The 22,691-nt window shown below is 45.2% G+C and overlaps 1 protein-coding gene across 2 annotated transcripts in view; it reads left to right on the forward strand.

The window, feature by feature from the left end:
* Positions 1–22,691, forward strand: part of FKBP5 (FKBP prolyl isomerase 5) — a 569,315-nt gene that overhangs the window by 446,613 nt on the left and 100,011 nt on the right. For both annotated transcript variants that reach the window (XM_069633443.1, XM_069633444.1), the window contains 3 exons: positions 1,380–1,463; positions 7,529–7,714; positions 13,712–13,951. In XM_069633443.1, the coding sequence (XP_069489544.1) occupies positions 1,380–1,463; positions 7,529–7,714; positions 13,712–13,951 (510 nt within the window). The remainder of the gene's footprint in view (positions 1–1,379; positions 1,464–7,528; positions 7,715–13,711; positions 13,952–22,691) is intronic.

Raw genomic sequence — 22,691 nt, forward strand, 5'->3', positions numbered from 1 at the left:
TAAATTGTGAAGCCCTGCCTCCTTGGGCGTGTATCTACAAAATTCAGCTTGCGTGCGCACCAAAGTGAAGTACCGGAGAAGTACCGCTTGGCCGCTGACTCTGTCTCTTTCCTCGTGGACCTGAATCCTGTTCATCTGTACTATGGTATACTTGTACGCCGAGACTTCTAATAGACTGATGATCCACTTCTGAACATTGCTCTAACATACTTGCCCCTTTTTTGTTACACAGATCTTTTTTAGGCTTGTATTTACGTTTAAAAGCTTCTTAAATTGTGAAGCCCCGCCCCCTTGGGCATGTAGCTACAAAATCCAGCTCGCGCGCGCACCGAAGCGAAGTACCAGAGAAGTACTGCTTGCCTGCTTCGCCGCGTTCAGCGACGCGGCAGCGCGGTTTTCTTCCCTACTTGTGCTTGGCTTCGCTAAATTTATTGTAGTAGTTGTTTCCCCCTTGGTGATCTAATGGAACATGGCTTATTCACCTTGAGAACGTGGCATGCCTCCTCCGGTCCTCCCACATATGAACCTCAATAATCAAAAGACTTCTGACCACTCTTCTCGGAAACAAGAACGTAATGTGAAATGTTCCACCCCACTTTCTCGTGTAAGCCAGAATTTCTCCTGCTCGTCAGTAAAATCAGCCAAAAACACTGACATATGCTCATTTTTTCAAGACTTGGACAACACAGGCCCTCCTGTGGCCATCCTAAGAACTCTGCATGTGCCTCTGACAACGCGCATCCCGATCCCTGCAATTATGCAGGTTGCCACGTCTACATCCCCTGTGGAGTCACCTACTATCAGGAAGCCGACTCAAACTTCAAATGAGCCAGTACCTAAAACTGTTACTTCTCTCTGTCCAACTGTGATACAGAAAGTGACAAGAAACTATTAAAAATAGCTTACTAACAAGGAGTTTGGAAGAAAAGGAGAGACATTGCCTTAACATAATCAGGAGGGAGGCATCCTCACAATCTTATTTGACTTGGTTAGAATAGTGGTAGGGTCAGCTAGAACTAGTTTTTGGACAGCGGATTGTTTCATTTGAGACTTTCTGATGACTGAAAAGCCCCTTGGTTATTTATATAAGCAGGCAACACACGCACAGCAATAGGGAAAGATAGGCCTCTTATCATTTAATAAATAACTAGTGGAAATGTCACCACAGTGTCCGCGTCCTTCTTCTGACCCACCACAGCAGCTATTCATGTTTTTGTACTATTAACGGCCTTTCATACCACATGCCTCCTGTAAGATTCCCTCATCCACATACCTGCTATCAGCTGTTTTGGTATATGCCGTTATATGGGAGAATCCCCAGTTGATATGTATTTGTGACAGATCCTCTTCCTAATATGTCTCTCTAACTTTCTCTGCAGGCCAAAGAGTCATGGGAAATGGACACCAAAGAGAAATTGCTGCAAGCTGCCGTGGTCAAGGACAAAGGAGCCACCTACTTCAAGGTGTGAGGATTATTCAAGAGAAAGAACAAGCAAAACTATCCTATATCGCCACAAGTGGTTACAAACTATATACCTTATGTTAGTGCTATCATAGGGCCATGCATCCTTGGTAAAAGTGTCACACAGGTGTTATTCATGCACTTTTATTCTCACCTCTAGTGATGTCACAGTGGGATTCCATTTTTTCACTTGTTTGATGATGGACTTCTTGCTTGAAACACAGTATATGGTGTTGGATTAATCTGTTTCTGTTGCAATTATTGGACATAGTAATTAGGGCAACACTATTTTCAAAAGATCTCTTTTCAGATGTTGGATTGGGAGGGCTGGAGTCTCTTTAACACCCTTAAATAAAGTAGTGCTACAGACCCCATTGATGGTTTGATCCTCTATAGGACAAGTCATCAAAGGGGTAGTCTAAGGTTTATACTTGGCTCGCTAAAGCAGCTGCCATCATGTTGCCCCATTGAAAATTGCAGGGGCTAGTATTTCTAGGGCATCTGTTTCCATGATTGCTGAGTCTCTTAAAACTTACTTTTAAGAAGATCACACACTCGGACTCTGCTGGTGACATCACTATCTGACCCTGGATTCGTTCTCCTATTGAATGTCTTTCCAATCTTATTATCAGGATATTCTTAAACTATAGTTCACCATTTTAGCAATAGAACTACATCAGACCCCAATACCCACAAAGAGATGCTTACAATGCAAATGGAACTTGCCCCTTTACCATTGTGTGCCTCTTTCGTTCTCTCTCAAGCCCTATTAAATGCGCTCTTGTTCTTCTTTGAGGGCCAAATTAAAATTTACAATGTCATTTTTGCTCCTGCCATTCATAGGAATAACTAGTCTCTGACCAGAACTCCAGTTCTGCTTTTCCCCATGTTACCTGGACTGCGCTTCCCACACTCACTCAGCAGGAGGTGATGTTCCTGCTTTCTCATCTGAAATCTTGCTCACCACTAGACCTTCATGTCAGGACTCTATAATTGTATATAGACTCTATATATCTTCCACTGATTAATGTACTAAATACCTTGATTCCTACTGTACTGTCAGCTGTTTTGGTTCCTCATCTTAACAAGCCCCTTGTCTATCCCACCATTTTAAGAATTACTGCCCCATTTCTTTGCTCCTAAAAATAACTAAGCTGTTTGAGTTTTTAATTTTCCCTTTGCTCCACAGCCAGCTAGATGCCACTTAAGCCCTTGATCCTTTTAAGACAGGATTTTTTCCATCTAGAGGTACAGAATCAGTACCAGTAGCCCGTGTACCAAGATGTTTAAACCTAAAAACTCTCTATTCTGCAGTTTCAATTTAACCATGGACGGCTGTATTATGAAAAAATTGTCACTGTGGTATTTTCACGTTCAAACGCAGTCAATGGGCATTAACACATCTTTGGATAGTTTATCTACCAGAACCATAGAAGTTAAAAAAAAATTGTGCCTACTCGATTGGTGTAAAACTCAAAATGATGTTTCGAAATATAAAACTTTTAATCAAATTGGCTTGACAGTGAAAAAACTAGACTGCATCACTCTGTACCTTACTAAATTTCCATTTCAGATTACTAGACAATTTTTAAGATTTCATTTTAATCTTTTTTTAACCCACAAAATAATAGGAGCAAGATCCAAATCAGATTTCTTTTATCATTGCTGTAGTCAGATTTTTAGGAATCCTTTTTAGTAAAGTTTGCTGTGTACTTTTTTTAATTATTTTTTGTAATACTGCCTAATTGCACAAGTTTATCTGTCTGAATTTGTATGTGAAAGGTTTCATTTTAAATATCACATTCGCACCCGGAGGAGGGCGCTCAGCCAATCAGGTGGCTGGAACAGCAGGCGAGAATACACAATGCCCGCCTGCTGTCCCAGCCATTCGAGGCCCTTCTCGGTGGTGCTTTTTTCCCTTTTCTTCAATGAGGGGAGGCAACAGGGTCCTCTTCCTGTTGACCCCTCCCCCCAAAGAAAATGATCCGATTCCCCTCTCCACCCCCTCCACTTACTTGCAGGACTGTAGTATTGTGCTCCAGTCCCAGAGCTCCTCCCATCTGGCCACCACCATAGACATGGAAAGGGGACTTGAAGCGGCAGACATCTTTTTTTTTTCTTTCCATTTTTCATCGAGCAATTGGCAGCACAAGCAGCGTGTACCTACTGATGAAAAATTATGAAAGCTATTCGCACCATGGATGAATCCCACGTGCGAAAAGCGTTCATGCCCTGCCAGTCAGTCGACGTGACCGGTAATGGCGCACAGCCCAAGTGTAGGCCTTCGATTTGCACATGCCTTCCTTAGCTCCAGCTGGGAGGCTGCTACCGGCCATGTACTCCCTTGTGGCAGGGCATGAAAGCTATATTATACATAAATAACAAGGTAGCCCCATTCAATGCCCTCTGCCCAGTCTCTGATGTCCATAGTACCACAGCTCAAACACGTTAGATCTGCAATAGCCGTTGATACTGTTGACCATTCTATTTTTCTAGTCATCTAGAATGAAGTACTGGCCTGCTTCCGTTCTTCCCGGGAGAGTTGAACTGCAATTCTTTACCCTCACTTGTCTTTTGTTTTTCCGCTTCAGTGCGGAGTACCAAAGGGTCCTCTCTTCTCTTTAACCTTTACCTGTGTCCCTTGTTTCATTTCATTCACAGCTATAGTTTTCTCCTTTACTTATATGCTAGTGATATCAAGATGCTGAAAAGAGCTAACCATGGTAGAGGACCAGTCAACATCTGTTCAGAGAGTGTATACTGGCCCGGAGCTGTGAATAGCCAGATATTAGCATTGCTCTATACAGGCAAGACAGTGCTGATGGTCATCAGGGGGTGTGCCAACCTTTGGGAATCCCACTTATCGCACCAGGAGATTAACCAAGCCTCTCTTCCTATCCCCCGTGTTCATTACCTGAGTTTCTGTTTCACCATGATCTCTCTCTAATTCTCTACGAGAATGCATTTACAAGTAACTGCTTTTTCACTATGAACATTCTTCCTTTGTTGTCCCCTGGTTGTAGAGCTACCGGAGTCCTGGCTTTGGTTTCTGCTCAGCTGGACTATGGCAATACTTTATATTTGGAGTGCCCAGGTGTGTAGGAACAGACCGATATGCAAATAGATAGTTCTCCTCTGTGAAAGGTACATGTGAGTTTGTTTTAGACCCTCCTGAGTTGGAAGCCGCAAATAGAACACGTTATTTGAACCATTTTCATTCTTAGTAGAAGGGCTTACACAATTATGTATTCAAGAATTTAAAATCTTATTTATTTGGGATGCATATACATTCTGTAGCCCTTTTGTTACAGGTGGCAGGTTGTCCACCAGGATCAACTGACACAACAATACGATTATGATTCAAGGGTGTTTATTAGGACAGTACTATGGAATAAAGATGCTCTTGGTTTGAAGGCGTACCAAAAAAACAATATGGTCTTTGCTTTTTATTCTCACTAAACGTCCCTAGGTGCAAGTTTGCTTGCAAAGGTCCCAAATACCCTGCTTAGGCCTTTTCTAGATTGTTCATAAAACTGCACGGCACTATCGGATTCCAGGTTACCCTGGGTGTTGTCTAAACGACCTCCGGTAGATGTAGCTGAGATTCTACCAAGGTTGTAGCTTTCTCACGTGGATCAGATTTGGTGAGAACAAGGTCTCTGGGTCAGCAATGTGAGTAACTGGCTGACAAGCCCAAGCCTGAAGGTCCACACATGCACCCTAGCCCCTCAGCTGCCTCTGCCCTTTCCTTTGCCACTCAACGCTCTCTCAACTACTTCCATCATGGATTTCTACCCTTTGGATCAGGGACTCTCTTCTAAACCAGTGCCCTCATTTGGGGGGTTCCCTCCTTTGACCTTCCTCTTTTATGATGTACTAGTTTTCTCGGGCTTCGTACCTCTTCCTGAAAATCTATTTACCTCCTCCTCCAAGATTGAACCTTCCCCCTTCAGATAACCAGTCATTACTTTCTCATCTTATCCCTCTTCCGTTCCAGATATCCCACTCCTACCTTCCACTTCCTGATGTTTCAGCCCCTGCCCAGTACCTTAACAACCTCCTTCCAATTATGCCACAACCTTCTCCAATTCGGTTCTCACATCCTCCTTAACTATTGCAACATTCTTAACCAACCTCCTAACATTGGTCATGATTCTCTCTGCTCCTTCAACTCTTCAACCTCTTCCTTCAACTCCTCTGCCTCCTCCTTTAGTTCCCCCACAACCTCCAATATCCCTCTAACATTCTCCTTGATTTCAATCCTTCCTCCTCAAAAACGTCTCTGCTCACCGCCCTTTCTTCTACTCTGCCCCAGCTCTCTTGATCTTTTTCTTCCCATCAATGATGTCACCAGTTATTCACCAGACTATGCTCTTCCAGTCTCCCCACTCCTCAGCTCCATACTGCTCATTATGCTGCTTTTCCAACACTCTCCAACTGCCCTCAGTACTCCTCTTCAGCAACCCACACACTGGCTGGGTTTGAAGCTGCTTTTATAGTGGCCTGGTCACTCCCCTGGGGTGGATTCTGAAGCAGTTGCTTACAGCTGTAATTGCAGAGGAGTATTCCACTGGGATTGGCTGAGGCGACTTCCTTCCTGTGAGGGTATAAAGGGGATGCTTAATGGGATAGACGCTATAAGAGCTTGGACAGCCATCTGGACTTTTACTTTACAGAGGGTAGAGCCTGAGTGGGCAAGGTCCACCCAAAATCTGTAAATGCCCACTCATCAGCGCTGTATCAGCATTTACAGATGTTAATGTCACTGTGGTGGGCCCAACTGCATTAGCCACTTTGCTGTCCTGCTTCTCTCTGCATGTTTGATGCATGCAATCTTCCCACTTATGTACACAAAGTAAGTATGGCTGTAAAATATAAATCTGGCATCTCCTTTCCTTTAAACTCCTCCCCTGGGTTTTGTGGGTGACAGAAAGGTGCTTGGTGGGCTCCTTCCCTCATTTTGACATTTTCGCAGATCAAGTCGCAAGTCTACAGCTACTGCGACCTTCGAAACATGCAGTGTACTTGTGTCGGAGGGCCACAGTTCTAGTACCAGGTCAGCAAATCCTGCAGATCTCTGAATCATTAGTGAAAAATTGTTCTATGTGTTTCTGGGCTTCTGCAAGATTATAAGTTGATTGGGCTTGTTAAAGGGACTTGCGTGGAGAGAATGTTGGCTTCCCTGAGTTATATTTGTCTTCTTTGATTCCTCAAAGTACTTGTTCTTTATGAGGGTGACCTCTGATAAAGGTTTAATGTGGGAAGTTGGAGCAGGGCAGAAAGAGATTCTGGGAGATCTAGTGCTGAAATATTTGCAACTGGCTGTATGGCTCTTTAAAGGGCCATCTCCTTTTCTATGATGGGGAGTAGATGATCCTCTCCCAATCCCCGTATAGGAATGGTCTCAGCAGAGTGGCCTCTACTGAGAATGTGATTGGGGTAAATCCAATCTGAAAACCCTTCCCTTAGAGCTGCGTAATTGTGGGGGGTGTAGCTTGTGAGTGAGTAACCTTTGCTAAGCGCAAAGGATTACCCTGTATACCTCCCCTGTGTCTAATATCCAAAAGAGCAGAGGGGTGGGACCTGGCCCCTTATTTTACCGCCTTGTCAGCACCTCGCACCAAGCAGGGGATTGTATCACACTGTAACATTTCCAAATTTCTTATAAACTGGACCAAAAAGCAACTCAAACTAGTATTATATCAGGAAAAGGGTCACCCTGACAGGTATCTTTTGAAGGCATTCATAACAATCTAAATAGCTAGAGATGTGGATATAGATGACAGCTACTGACTGGGTAACTTTCATAAAAGAGTTGAGTTGGCTATTGTGGGTAGTTGGGATGGGCTCAGCGCAGAGCTTTATAACTCAATTTAACAGGCATATCTATTCAATTCACTCTCCCCCTTCACCCTCCAAATGTAAACCTGCCAAGCGAGGTAGGTTAAAGTACCAGAATGGGACGGGCTGCCTTGGATTGGGTTTCACTGTATGAAATTGCTATTCAGCTGTCAACACTTCCCCCTCTTTAACTCCTGCACCACTTTCCTTTGTGCATTCTTCCAGGCGGGCAAATATATGCAGGCGGTCATCCAGTACAGCAAGATCGTATCCTGGCTAGAAATGGAATATGGCTTGTCTGAAGCTGAGCGGAAAACCTCCCAGGGTTTCCTGTTGGCAGCTTTCCTGAACCTAGCTATGTGCAATATCAAATTGAAGGAGTATATGCAAGCTGTGGAGTGCTGCGAGAAGGTGAGGATGCACTCAAAGATGCACATAAAACACTTACTGTTGTGCGGCACTAAAGGGTATTGCGATATGTCACAGTCCAAGGTTGAGGATCTCTGAGGCATGTGCATGATTTCCTGTGCTTTGGGGTAATATTTGACTGCTGATGGTTGAGTTGTAGTAAGTACAGGGGTGCATTCTGCGAGGAGCCAGCAATGACACGTGGACAGAAAGGAGTCATGTTGATTGTTATAGGCCTTCATTATGAGTATGCTAGTCTGGAAAAAGGTGCCGGTAACAATGTGTACCGGCACCTTTTCCTGACCGGCATACCCAGAGTCTGCCGGTAGGGGCAGTGAACTACCGGCAGGCCTAACTCTAATTTAAAAACAGTATTCCTCTGTACCCAACACACTTCTCCCCCGTATGATCCCAAAAACACACCACGCTAAAACCATCAAAACCCTGTTTCACCTTTCAAGTTCAGTAAGACTGGATGGGCCTAGATATGTTGCTTTGGAAGAGCATTCCCTTGATCTGGCCCTTACAGATTACAATAAGGAGGAAATGGAGGAAAACAAGCAGTTGAGGCAGTTAGCCTCATTATAACATTGCCGATATCCTGGTGGTAGAGCGGCCACAATGCCGACAAATGTTACAGTTTCCAGCACCCAGCCTAGCGGCATTGCCGCTGCATTATGGGTGCTGGTGTGACAGTGTTAATCTCAATTCATGGAGTCCTATAGGACTCCATGAGGGGATTTGCCATAATTACTGGCACTGGCAATACTGGTGCCGGTAATGACAGCTTTTTTGCCGGTCGCTCTTAGCTGGAGGTAACACAGGTGCCCCACTGTCAATCCTGTAGTCGGCCGGTCCAGTAAAGTGCCGGTAGACATCAATTTAGGCACTTTTTCAACAGACCGGCTGACATGAAATGCTGAGTAGGGGTATCTTTCCTAACTCCGGTTGATGACACCTTCGTCAAGTTCTTTGCCACTAACTGCCCCACCCATGCTCCTCGAAGTGCACAAGATGAAGTACATGAAGAAAATAATTGTTAAAAAGGAAGTGTTAAGGCATTTCTTTAACATCGAAAGCCTAGGAAACAATCAAATAGCTTGGGACAGTGTGTTCCACATTAAATCACTCCCAGTGAATTTTAGATTGAATCTCGGAGGAGTTGGTTTATTAAAACAATTTGGGAAGACTGGTATTTCAATACAGTGTTTAGAGACTAAAAAACTAGGGTAGCCAGTTCAAGTTTAATTCTTGCCCTGACTATTTTCACCACACACATGTGCACTGTCTTCTGAAGCTGATACATCAAGTAGTGGACAGCTCCCATTAAAACAGCATTAGCTTAATCAGGTTTGGCTCACTCTAGTGGTAGTACCTGATTTATCATCAGTAAGGTGTGCACCAAGTTGCCGAAAAAGTCTAATAAGTAACTGGAGCTGCTAATCACTGTGTGTACCTGAAGGTTCTTTGGCACAAAAGGGTCAATAACCACCGCTAAGGTTTTTGCTTGGATTACTATGGTTAGTAGAAGAGAGACAACCGCCAAAGTAGAATTCATAGATTTTGGGGAGTTTCTGTTTTTATGTACAGGAATTTAAACCACTTCTGTCCTTTGAGCATCAAACTAAGACAGTTTTCTGTCGGCCAATGTTTAAAAGGGGTTACAATTGAATCAAGATGCAAGCTATCGAGCCTGGAAATTCCATGGAGCTTATAATACAATTGTGAATCATATGCATAGGAGGGAAAACCCACATTCGAATATCAGAACAAATCATGGAAAGGTTTCAGATATATACTAAAAAAGTAACAGAGAAAGAGCAAATACTTGGGGAATGAAGAATTTGTTGATAGTCAGACTAGTGGTATAGCTTGCGTAAGTGGTGTAGCAAGTTTTGGTGGATAGTAAAGAAGAGAACCAGAGGGTGGCTTTATCCAATGCCGTTGCCATGGAACCATGTTGGAGGACATTGAAAGCTGCATTTAAATTGAGTAAGACTAACAATGAGTCCGAACGGTCGTCAGTCTTCCAAACAAGCTGGTTGTGTGCATCGGCCAGGGCAGTTTCACTGTCATGGCCTGGTCTAAACCCAGACTGCCATTCACCCAAAAGGGAATGTGATTCAAGAAATATGTGGGGTGTGTTTTGTGAGAAACCAAAGGAAGTCTCAGCTACTAGTCCCCGGCGATCTCTCTCTCAGGTGGCCAGGGCATGGTCATCACCTTTGGACGCAGACCCTGGGAGGTGGATCAGTGCGGGATGATCCCCTGGGAAGGGGTCTTTGGAGAGTGGGGGTGATGCGACAGATGGTGAGACGCGGTATTCTCCCCCTTTCCCGTACCCATGACCCCTCCTATTTCATGGGATTCTTTGATGTCCAGCCCCCTGCCCCCTTTTCTACACAAACACTGGGCTGAGGGAGACTGAGAGTAACAAGACTAACCATTGCACATCTCATTGGACATGACCCGCTAATCGGTTAATGCAAAGTCAGGGACTTGACTTCCATCACATACATCTGATACCCATTAGCTCTCCCCACACGTAGAGACACACTCTGAGCCCGGTGGAACATGAGAAGCAGCAGAACCTCCAGGGTGAAGGCGAACCTACTGGAGCAGAGCGACGGATCGAGGGATGAGAACCATGAGTAAAGAAACCCAGGAGTTCCCTGCAGGAGGGTGTTGCCTCCAAAAAACTGTAAGAGATACGCAGACAAGGCCAAATCCCAGACAAGAAGATTTGATTGTGTCGCAAAGGCACCAGCGACAATCCCGGGTGAACGACAGAGGCCAGGCCTGTGGTTTTAATCTTGACTCATGAATTAAAATGACAAAGACAAGAAAGAAATGCACACAGCCAGTAAGTTGGAGAGCGAGATGAAAGACTGATGTGTGTTAAGGAGAGATTGAAGTGACAGAAATATATCTTACAGTTGAAGGCTGTATGCGTGAGGATCAGACGCAAAGAAAAGCAGGCCTGTGGTGAACTTTAAAATTACTGATAACTGTGAAGTCCATGATACAGAGTAGTGGAGTGGTCCTGCGAAAGGAAGTAGCCCACTTGAAGGTCTCAGCGAAAGGTGAATTGTTTTTGTTATAAAGCCACAAAGTGAATAAACTTTAAAAAGTGTGATGATCAGGATTGACCCCAGCAAAAGGGGAAGTGGAAAGTGAATATTGAACTCTTGTGCTAATGATATTGAACTACACAGACCAAGAAACATTGGGGCAAATGACACAAGAGTGCGAGTAAAGAGAAAGTCGACGTGGTCCTGCGAAGGACTATAGTAAAAACTTTGCACATTCGAAAGTCTTCGACATCAGGAAAAGGTCCGAGCCCGACTGAGGGAGACCGGAAGTGTGATAAGTTAGTGGAAGGAAACCCCTAACAAATGTGAATAAAACTTGGGGAAGGGAACCCCTGCAAGTGTGAGTGAGTGAAAGGTCCAAGGAAGACCTACATGAACTTTTGCTTTAAAGTGTCTGAGCCCGACCGAGGGGGACCTACATGAACTTTTGCTCCGAAAGGTCCGAGCCCAACTGAGGGAGATATACGTGAACTTTTGCTTTGAGATGTCCGCGCCCAATCTGTGTGAACTTTTGGGTTGAACTGTGAACTCTATTGTTGAACTGTGAAAGAACTTTTGGAACGCTGGAAAAAGTGACTTCAACGTGGAAGGCCAGGCGGGCCTTGATCCACGTTTTGAACTGCTTTGTTTTGAGAACCTGAGCCAGAGTGTGTCCTCTTGTTTACGAGGACTGCCTGACTCTGTGCTATCCAACGTGGGGAGGAGAGCTAGCTCAGCCACTTTGATTCTTTATATTCCAACACTGATTTTCCTTTGCATACATATTCCCCTTTACACACTTTTTGTATGACCGATAGGGCAGGCATTAGGTTTTGTTAGCATAGGCCATTTTGATTTGACGGACTCAACTAGGACTGTGTTTTCTTTATTATTTGATAGTAGAGACTACTCCCATTTTAGCTATAGGGCAAAGTAGGGCTTTTTCCAAACCCTAGAGAATTGAATAAAGCTTTTAAATATTGTACCTTTTGTGTCAGTGTCATACTTGTGATAACATGCCTCCCTTACAGTTTACCCAAATGTTTCCAACATGTTTGCCAGAAAAGGACTATGGGCAATTGGACCATTGCCAATCAGTAGATCTGGAACAAGGGATGATTTCTTAAGTAGAGGAGTGTTCCAGGCCTGTTTGAGACTATTAGGCACAGAACTCTGAGCTAAAGCTTCATTAACAAAGATGACAAAAAAGGGAGAGGGCTGAATTATGCTATTTGTCAGGCAAGGGCTACTTGGCCAGGATGTAGGATTCATCGAGTTAACTATGTCTATAAGCTCTGATGTAGGCTACTGGACACAAATGGAGCACCGGGAAGGGGGAGACCAAAAAATCATTGACAGGATATGAAAGGGGATGTGATAATGGGAGAGAACGAGTTATTTCTGAGCGAACTGGAGAGATTTTTTTGTTCAAATATATTGTGAATATTCTGAACCCAGTATAAAGTATTTTGATTATCTGGTAATGATGCTGTTTGTTTTATTTTCAAGTTTTTTGATATTCTAAAAATGTTCATAGTTGAATTATTTGCAGCTTTAATTTCATCAGGATAAAAATAATCTTTTTGAATTAGTAATTGCTGTTTTATAGTCTTTCCTAATACTGTGAAGAGCAAATGTATCAGTTTCAGATTGAGATTTACCCCATTTTTGCTTAGCCCTTCTGAGCACAAAGGTTTGGAATTAAGTAGTATACATTTGGTAGGAACTGCACAATCAATGATGTTTGATAGTAAATGATTATATAGGTCTGCCTTCACTTCATAGCCAACAGGCAGGGCTAGCCCTTCAAAAGCATTATTTTATTGATTGGAGAAAAATTCAGATGCTAATGCATGTAATGTAGTAGGTTGAATAGTTTTTAATAAGTTCAAAGAAAATTAACTGCTGAATTGTCCATACAGCCTAAGTTTGATGTCGATATAAATTGAGTATTGGTATTTTAAGCTAGTGCCCTGCCAAGAGCATGGCTTTCTGCATGAGTTGGGACATTGTTTATATAAGGAAAATCAGTAGAAAATTATTCCACATAAGTGTCCTGAAGGAGGTTGGCCCTTAAATTAAAACCACCTAAAACTAAACATTTAGTTGAAATACAAGAGATTACAAATAGAGGTTAATTTAATTGATGAGTAAAAGTTACTTTGTTGCCGTCAGGTGGCCTGTATAACAAAATAAAGGAGTTGATTTATAATTAGTTAAATTAATTTGAAGTGATTCACAGAAGTCCATATTTATTGACTGAGACTGTCATAGTTCAAGATGATCCTTACAAAACATTGCTACAAAACAGCGCTTTGAGAGGCGATCAAGATGAATGAGGGAGTAGACAGCCGGGATGAGAGGGAGTTTAGCTGGATCTGACCGAAAGCGTCAGTGAACCATGTTTCAGTTAAATATAAAATATCTATATTGTTCACCATTACCATGTTTATTTTTTCAGTGTGGTGGTTTAAGGGCTGCAGATTTACTAAAGCACAATTAATAGCATAAGTGGAATTCATACTTAATTAGCAGTGACACAATTTTAGACTTGCATAACCTCCAGGGACAACCTCTCTAGCTCCAATGCCTCAAACCCACTTTGGCCATTATACACTTTCATCAAAAGTAGCAGGAAGACAGGCTAAAGTAAAAACGTCTAAAAAAAGAATGCTAAGTAAGGACCAATGCCTTGCATGTGCATTTTCTGCATTCTTTTCACTTGCATTGTGTTGCATCTACTGTAGTACTCTCTGCCTGCACATCCCGTGCATACAAGTCAAGATGTTGAAGGACTTAGAACTATACCTGCAATAACGCACCAAAATGTAGCCAAAATGTTATACGTTTTATTATGTAAGGTCACTTTGGGATACATTACTTTACAATGGTGAGTATATGTACACATTTTGTTACTTTTATTCTGCAGGCTCTTGGTTTGGACCATGCCAACGAGAAGGGCCTCTACCGTAGAGGTGAGGCAAGGTTGCTAATGAATGAGTTTGAGCTGGCAAGGCTGGATTTCGAGAGGGTGCTGGAGGTAAACCCACACAACAAGGCAGCTAAATCTCAGATCGTAGTGTGCCAGAAGAAGGCCAAGGAACACAATGAACGGGACCGGATAATCTACGCCAATATGTTCCAGAAGTTTGCAGACAGAGATGCTAAGGTGGGCATATGAGTGGAATTCTGAATGAAAGAAGAGTGAAAGAGAGGAAGGAACTGAGTTGTAAACTTTTTGGTCTTTTCCATATGAATATAAATCATCCCATACACTGGTGAAAATGGCTTAATGTCCCTATTGAAAGCACTGATGACTCCCCGTTAAAAAACAGACTGCAGCAGACCTACAATGCTCTTGCAGCTTAGGACAGTAGAAGCTCTATTAGCAAAAGAATGATTTTACCCGCACAAGCATTTATGATCAGGGTCTCGCCTCTAACCCACCCTAGTCAGACCAACGTCTCTGCCCTTCAACTCTTTTCTCTAGCTCTCACTACTGTCCATCAGTCAACCTCCTCCTCCTCCTCCTCCTCAAACTTCTCCACATCCTTCTTCACATTCCTTTCACCCTCTGCTTTGCTTAATCACTTCCTCCCTAAACTCTCTAATCATCGTCTTCTCAACTCCCCTCCCTTCTTTATCTTCCTCTCCTTCCAGCTTCTGGTGCTGTACTGCCTCCTCTGGTGCTCTTAACCCATCCAGTCTCAACTCCACTTCCTCCTTTGGCTTCTCTTCATCTTTAGCCTCACCACCTTCCTATCAGCCTCCTCCAACTACCTTCCCACCACCCTCTAAGTATTTCCAACCTTCTTCAACAGCACTGTCGGCTCCCTCTTAAATGTACCAAACTCCCACAAAATCCCCTCCCTCTTTCTTAACTTTAACAACATCCTCCAACAATTCCATTTTAAACTCCTCCAGCAACTTAATCTCCCTCAGGAATATAGTGCCCTGCACACTTAAGGGTATACTGCTCTTCTCACTAACCTCCTTCTTCCCCTGTAGTCTCTCACCACACGTCCACTGCACTCTGCTTCTATAGTTGCCTCTTCGCTTTGAGCTGATTTGCTGGTTTGCACTCCATTTCTCTCCAAACTATATCTTCCTTCTTCTCCAAGAGTTGACAAACCCTCTGAGCTTTAAAAACCACCTTCAACACATTTATTTTAAGCTCTGTCAACAAGCCACCGCCCCCTCCTTAACTTTAACAACTTCCTTCAACAATTTTCCGTTAGCATTCCCCACTAGCTCTCCACCAACCTCATGCTTAAGCTTACCCAACTTCTCCCACAATTGCCTTCCAACCTCCTCCTTAATCTTTCCACGCCCCTACTGAACTCAGCTTTTCCAGTACCCTGTTATCTCTGCACTGCATTGTTGGGTCACACTCCAGCATGCTCGAAAATCCATCTGCCTTTGTTTAGAGCTGCTTTTGTAGTGTCCTGACCCATTTCCTGGACTGTTTCCCAAAGCAATATATTGCTGCTGTGACTGTAGAAGAGGGCTCCACTGTAATTGGCAGGGGTCACCTCCTTCATGTGGCAATATGGGGATTGTGCTAAGTGACGCAGAGGCATGTTTTTCCCTAGTGTGCCCTGCCTCTCTCTGCCTGCTTGCTGATTGCAGTTCTCACTGCCTGTCTGTTCCTGGAAGATGTTTTCATTTTGAAGTTTAATTTGGCCCTTTTCTGTTTTCAGCATGTTCGTCTGAATAGTATATACTCCTTTGGAGAGTGAGGAAGGCTGATATATCTGTTTCTCTCCTTTTCTTTTTAGCAATGGGTAGGGCTGCACTTCTTTGCTCTTGTAGGCAAGGGGTGTGTGTTCTAGACTCACTCGGCATAGCCTACACCAACTATGCCGACGACACCCAAATCCTGATCCCACTCTCAGTCAACAACGCAGATGATTCTGACACCCTCAACAATATCTACTCCACAATACAGGCCTGGATGACGGCTAATCACCTTTGTCTCAACACCGACAAAACAGATGTTTTAATAGTCGGCCCACCAAGTGCCGTAAACACTCATCAAGCAATACACTTCCTTCCAGATTGACAATTGCTCAATTCCCATCTCAACCACAGTAAAGACCCTAGCGGTTTACCTTCATGCCTCCTTCACCATGTGCAGACAAATAAGCTTCATTGCTTCCTCAGCAGCCTATGCCACCAAGGTCCTGAACGCAGCCAGACCCTTCCTTTCCAAAAACAACTGCCTAACCATTGCCCGTGCCATCATTGGTTCCAGGATCGACTACTGCAATGTCCTATTCACAGGCACCACCATTGGAAACATCCACAAACTGCAAATGATCCAAATGAATGCCCTTAGAGCAGCCCTTAATATCCCTAAAAGAGAACACATCTAAAGATGAAGAAGAGAAGCACAGTGGCTCCCCAACGAGGAGAGTATCACCTTCAAAACTTTATTCATTGCCCATAAGTGCCTCTCTAATATAGCCCGCCCATACCTATCCTAAAGAATTACCAAAGCTCACTCCTCAAGACCCACCAGGGCCCCCCACACAGATTGACTAATAGTGCCCAAAGTAAAGAGATGCAAAGCCGGTGGCTCAAGCTTCCCCTATCTTGCTGCTAAACTCTCAAATGGATTGTGTCCTCCGACGTATTCCTCATCTTTCATATCTCGTCCAGCTTTGGCGGCTTCTAGAAAAAAAATTCTCGGCAGAGGGTGCGGTGCGTCAATGGCGTCGAGTCGGTGTCCCTCAAAGGCCTCCATCGAGGGTTAGGTCATTGGGTGTATAAGTAGCAGTTCCGAGTAGTTGGCCTCAGTTTCATTTTTCCGCAAACGTGTTTGCTTCAGAGACTCGGCGTGCCTTGTTAGTATTCACTTACTACACAGTTCTTCAAAAATCAAAATAAATCAAAAAGTGCAGAGAATGCAATTCGAAAATGTCCATCACTGATCCGCATCGCTTGTCCCTATGGTGTTTGGGGGAGGCCCAAAACACGGATTCCTGCTCGAAATGTCAGGCAATGACAAGTAAAGCCCTGCGAGAAAGGAAGAGAAAAATTGCAGGTAGGCCGTAAAACTAAAAATGATCGTTCCTCGACCGTCGAGTCTGGAGATTGTTCTCCTTAATGCGAAAAGGACAAAAAGAGGTCAAGATCCCGTAGTGGCTCACGCCACTCATCGTCCTCGATGAAACGATGGAAGAGATGGCACCATCGGTCGCCATCCTCTTCATCATCGTCGGACGAATCCCCCAGAAAATGTAAGTGCTCCACAAAACATTCTTCATCCGCAGAGTGGGAGGCATTTGTATAAAAATTCTAGAAATTTTCAAGATGGGCAAGCCTCCATCCACGCCTTCTTCGGAAGCCCGGACAAGAGCGGTCCCGTTCTGACACTCGCACGCCCTCGAACCCGGGTGATCGAAGACACTCGCACGCCCTCGAACCCGGGTGATCGAAGACAGACCCATCCAGAACCTTCAAGATCTCTGATGAAAGAAAGTCATACAAGTCGTGACAGGCGCTCGAGGTCATCAACGCCATGGAAGACACCACATACCTCGAAGAAGAAATCTCTGAAAACGACCGTTGAATCCTCGATGCGACGGCGCCATTGCCATCCGCGCCTTTGTCGACGTCGACACCAAAAACATCGGCGTCAAAAATTACTGTGGCTTCAACTCAGCCTTCTGAGCATGTTAAAACTGGCAAAGATGCTAAATCAAAGACTCCCCCAAAGCCTACACCTTTGGTGGTTCCTGACATGGGCAAGTGCCAGTGGAGGGCCCAGGTGGATTTGCTAAGGGGAGCCAGGAGGAGAACATCAGGCAAGTGGTAGGGCAGGCAAATTCCAACAGCGGGATTAAGAACCGCCAGGCAGGGGCCAGCAAGGGCAGCACAGTGTGGGGGTAAGGGGGGCGCTGGTATCGACTGGGAAGAAGGGCATTGAATCCTGTGAGATTCATGAGGATCAGGCCACCGGTCACTGTGGCAATGGGGTGATTAACAGGGAAGGAAAAGAGGGAAAGAAGTAGAGAACAGCAGAGTTTTGAGCAGTGTCCTGAACTTAAGTAGGTCTGGATCAAGTCTAAGAGGGCCAGGGAGGCTGTTTCAAAGGGAGGCACCAGCCGAGGAGAGAGACTAGCCCCCCCATTCTACATAACAGTATTACTGCTGGCTGGCCCTATCACGAGTTGGGCGCTAAATGGGCTGTTTTACCTCCAGCTTTTTTCTGGAGGTGAAAATCCCATTTAGCACCCTGTATTAGCGTGTAGTATTAGCGCTGAAAATGCCCCATTGAATCCAATGGACCCAATGGGGAATGCAGATTTACCGTTAGCGCCCAACCGTGATCCGGCGGACAGGTGGGCGCTAACACTATTATCGTCGGGATACCGACCAACTCGTGATGAGGCCCTTGGAGTCGAGATTTGCGAGCATAGTTTCACGGGTGTTCAGGAAGTGCCTCTGGATGCCCGGAATCCAGATTGATGGTCATGAAGGTAACCAACAAGATCAGTATGGAGGGTCAGTTGGGGAGGACAAGCTTCTCCAAGAGTTTACCCAGAAAGGGGGTAGTGGATATAGGGCGATAGTTAACCGGGCAGGAGGGGTCAGCAGATGGATTTTTTAAGAGAGGGTGCAGATGGGAGTGCTTGAGGGATAGAGGGAAAGAGCCAGTGGCAAGGGTTTCTGAGTGTGGTTGCCAAGGGGGAGCTATCCTCTGTCTGTACTGTCATTGCGATGTGTTTTTGTATGTCTGAAAATTCTTCTTGACGTAAAATGTCCAGCAGATCTGTCATCTCGTATATTGGAAAGAGTTTGATTATGTTGGAACCAGATGAATGTGGGGTTGCTGGGGCCCATTGCTTGTCTCTCGCTGTGGAAGGGACACTGGTCCATCGACGTGCTGTGTTGCACCATTGACGAGTGAGACATAGGGGAGTGCTTAGTCATAAATTAGGTCTTTTCTGTGGACAGTGTCATACACGTTTTCAACGATTTTCTGGTTGAAGAGGGTTTTCCCGTTGATGCTCTACTAGTGTTCGTGGACGGGCTGGTCATCGACGACGTCCGGTCACGGTGCTTTGCTGATAGAGCAGCAATCAACAAAGTTTCAGTCAACGATGCCTGTGCCGGCGATTTGGTAGCCGTGGACAGCTTGCTCATGGGAAACCTTTGCACAGCCGACGTTCCCCTTGTGGACAAGCTTGTTAGCGATGTCTTGTCCATCTTAATTGAGGTTTTGCTTGTCAGCTGACTTGCTTCCGTCGTGGAAGAGTGGCTTACCGTGGATTTAGGGTGCTTCTCATCACCAGATGGGCCCCCTTGTTCTGTCTCAACTCTGGTCTTAGGGGTGGTGCCATTCCTGTTTCCACTGAGGAAGCATTCCTTTTTACTGGAGCCTGCTTCTCAGGGATTATGCACAATGAGGCTGGGGCTGTTCTGGTAGACTTCTCATCTGAAGAGTGGCACCTATTTTCTTCTAAATAAAGGAGAAGTCTCCTGTGCCAGACCTTAAGGGTTTTCTGAGTGAAAGTCTGACATATTTCATAAGCCTGTGTCATGAGGGTGTTGGCAGTAAATGTATTCATGATGAGGGTCCCTCAGAAAAATGTTTTTCTTGCCACACCCTGTGCAACCTTTGAAGAAGGATTTTTTAAATCTTTAAAGTATCTTCCCTGCTTACCTCAGCCATGCCCAAGCAGAGCCAGGTCAAGATGGGACAGTAGACAATTTCTTAGCCCTGGTCCTCCACAGCTAAAAAGCACAATAGCTTGTAGGGTACGTTTTGATCTTCTAAAACATGAAGATTATGGAAAAGAGATTACAATTCTGAAGTTGTTAATAGAAAAAAGCTTAGAGAGGTCTGAGCATTCCCTAGTCACTTTGGTGAAAAATCTGAATGTGTCAGGCTGCACCCCTAGAAACTGTGGCAAAGGTGGAGATTCTAGCTCTATCTTACTATCTCTGCCAGAGGACTCGGTCAAGTCCTCACCAACATGGACGCCTTCTGTTTATCAACGCACCGTTCCCTAGGAACGGTGCGTTGTATCCGTCACTTCCTTTGGTTCATCGCTGTTCTGTCTCTACACAGTTTTTCCTTCTGCAGTGCTTCCAGATTCTGCATCGTCCCACCTTGTAATTTTTTAGCTTTATGTTGTTTGCTTTTGCACGTACTCAGCTCTCTTACCTCCATTCTCTGTCCCTTCCTTGCTTTCACTTACTTTCGGTCTCCATTTTTTCGCGGGTTATCTGTGCTCACAGCGTTTGCGCTGCTTTCTGTTTTCTTTTTCTGTATTTCGGTCCCTGTGTTCCGTTGGGTCCTTTGTGTTCACAGCACTTGCACTGCTTTAAGTTCTCTCTCTCCTTCCTTCTTACTTAACCTATTGCTCCTCTTCGCTATATCTTACCCAGACTTATTCACGTGGGTTTCTTTCTGTCATTCTCTAATCATTCTCTGATTTCCTTCGCTCTGCGTACCTCGCACATCCTGTATCTCGTTCTGTCAGTTCTGTCTTTGTACTCTGGCCGCTACAGGATCTCTCTCGCTCTTGGTCCGGCCCTCTTGCTCCGTCCTATTCTTCCTCTTATCCTTGTTTCTCCTCTGGCTTAGTCTCCATTCTAACCCTAGCCTGTTGTAAGGATCCTGTGTTTCACTCTATCGGATCCATTGGGTTCCTGTGGCCGCTTGGAGACTCTGGGCCGAGTTGAGCCCTTCGGCTTATGGGTGATTTTGGATTCTCCTTGTATACTACATTGGTACTATGCCACCCAGCAAGAACTCTTCAAGGAGCTACTACACTTGTACTCCCGCCATCCGGCAAGGAATATTCAAGGAGCTATCCTATTCCAAAGGAGTCTATTCCTTACTTGTACTGCGGGAGTGGCTCCAGTAGAATCCTACGAACTCATCTGATCGGACTGTTTCATATCCTGCCATCTCTTTGGAACAAGTTCTGCAACACCTCACAGGGTTTTTTTGTGCCCACTGGCTTTTTCCCTGGTACTTGGGGCTGGCTCCTCGGGGTTCCCGATGACTTCGAGCCTATTCTAGTCAAGGTGGCCTCCAAGGGAGCTCGACCCTACTTACACGATAAGAAGGAGAAAAAGCCCAAAGAAAAGAAGGTCTCAGAATCCCGAAGAATGCGAAAGAAGAAACAGACTGAGACTAGAGACAGTTCTTCAGTGGATCAAGGTTCGGAGGAGGTTCGGGAGGGTACACTGCCGCATGACAACATGGCTGCCTGGGGTGAAGCTATAACCCTGCCACCACAATGGCTATGAGCAAAAGAACTAAAATGAGGTGGATAGGCTACAAAAAAAAGTAGTATTTAATGCTTTATTAGCAATGTACATTACTTCATATGTGATATTTAACATACCACGGATTCCAGTATGACAACAGGGAATCATTCAAGCATGTGAATCTATAAAAGATCCAATGCTGGAGAAAAAAGAAAATCACTTATTGCCTGCCGCACTCCTCTCCCTTACTCACTACTAGTTGGGAATGTTTGGGCTGGAAGGAGGTGTGAGCAATTCTTAATATATTGGGGCAGGGAGAGTGAGAGAACATAGAAAAACTAAGAGCACTGGAATCATGACAGGATATTTTTCCTAATTACTCCTATGTCCCGTCCCCTTTCCTTCATACTTTTTGGACATTCCGTCCTGTGGGACATGACTGGAGCAATTTTATAAAAAAGCATCAATTTGAAAAATGTGTCCTTCTCTTTTTACGTGGGGTACCGCACACGGCCGTAACCCCACTCTCCTTAGCTCCGCCCCGTGTATTGCCCTTCAGTCCTTTCCTCTGCGCGTTCGGGGCTGGATGCACTTGCATCACCGGGAAGACCTTTTTTCCTTCCCGTTGTCCTCTCCAGTTCCAGTTCTTCGGTTGCGTAGTCCTCCATCTATACCGGATCGTTTAGGATTTGCTACTTGTTCCTCTTGCGAACGTCACTTCGCTAGGGCCGATCCCCATTCTCTCTGCTTGGAGTGTCTGGGACCGGATTACCGTTGGGACTCGTGTTTCTACTGCGACTCCCTTTCGTTCCGGGCACTTCACCATCGTCTTCGTCAGTGGGAGGAGTTTCCTCCATTGAATTTCTGGCTGTTCACCGACAGAAAGAAGAGATGCCTGGTAAGTTTCTCACTTTTCAGGGCACCCTGGCCAGGGGACTCCTTCCCTGGGTCCTCCAGGCCCGGGAGGGGCTTCAAAAGCTCCGCTACCAGGTTTTCCCCTGAGATGCCGCGCAGGCCTAATAGGCGTACCAGTGGTTTTCTCCGTGGGTTTCCGCGAGGGGCCTGCCTATATCGGATCACGATCCGAGGTTCACAGATCAGGTGCTAATAGTCAGCATACTCGTGCTGAGGCGTTGGGTACCAGAGTTCGCTCCGAGGTCTCCTTGTCAGGAGCTTCCCACACAGACACCGGGGTGCGCCTTGAGGCCTCCGTTGAGGCTTTCTGTACCAAACCACGGTTCGAGGCCCCTCTCGGGGGAGCTATTAAGACCAGACTTTGTTCTGAGGTTCCTCTTAACGAGGCTAAGGTGTGTACCAACAGAACTGAGAGGCCTGTTAAGACCTTGTCTGTGAGGTGGATTCCTCAACTTTCCCGAACTCGCTGAGTCACCGGTTCTGTTGAGGGGGAACAGGGAGAGGTTGTCGACCGTAACTCCTCCTTTACCGGCATTGCCGAGGTTCCTCCTTTGGAGGCTAATTGAAAGGACAGGATGTCCAGTAAACATCCAAGGCCCCATAGTACCGGCTTTGCCGAGGATCCTTGTGTCAAGGCTAAAATTTCAGTCAAGTCCCCTGATCAGTCTGTGGAGTCTACTGCCTCATCTACACATGTGACCCAGTTCTCCTCAGATGTTCACAAAATAGCGGGCCTTCCCGCGTCGTCTATGGCGGCCATTTTG

This window comes from Ambystoma mexicanum, chromosome 13 (assembly GCF_040938575.1).
Source record: "Ambystoma mexicanum isolate Mex_15411 chromosome 13, UKY_AmexF1_1, whole genome shotgun sequence".
Classification (NCBI taxonomy): Eukaryota; Metazoa; Chordata; class Amphibia; order Caudata; family Ambystomatidae; genus Ambystoma; species Ambystoma mexicanum.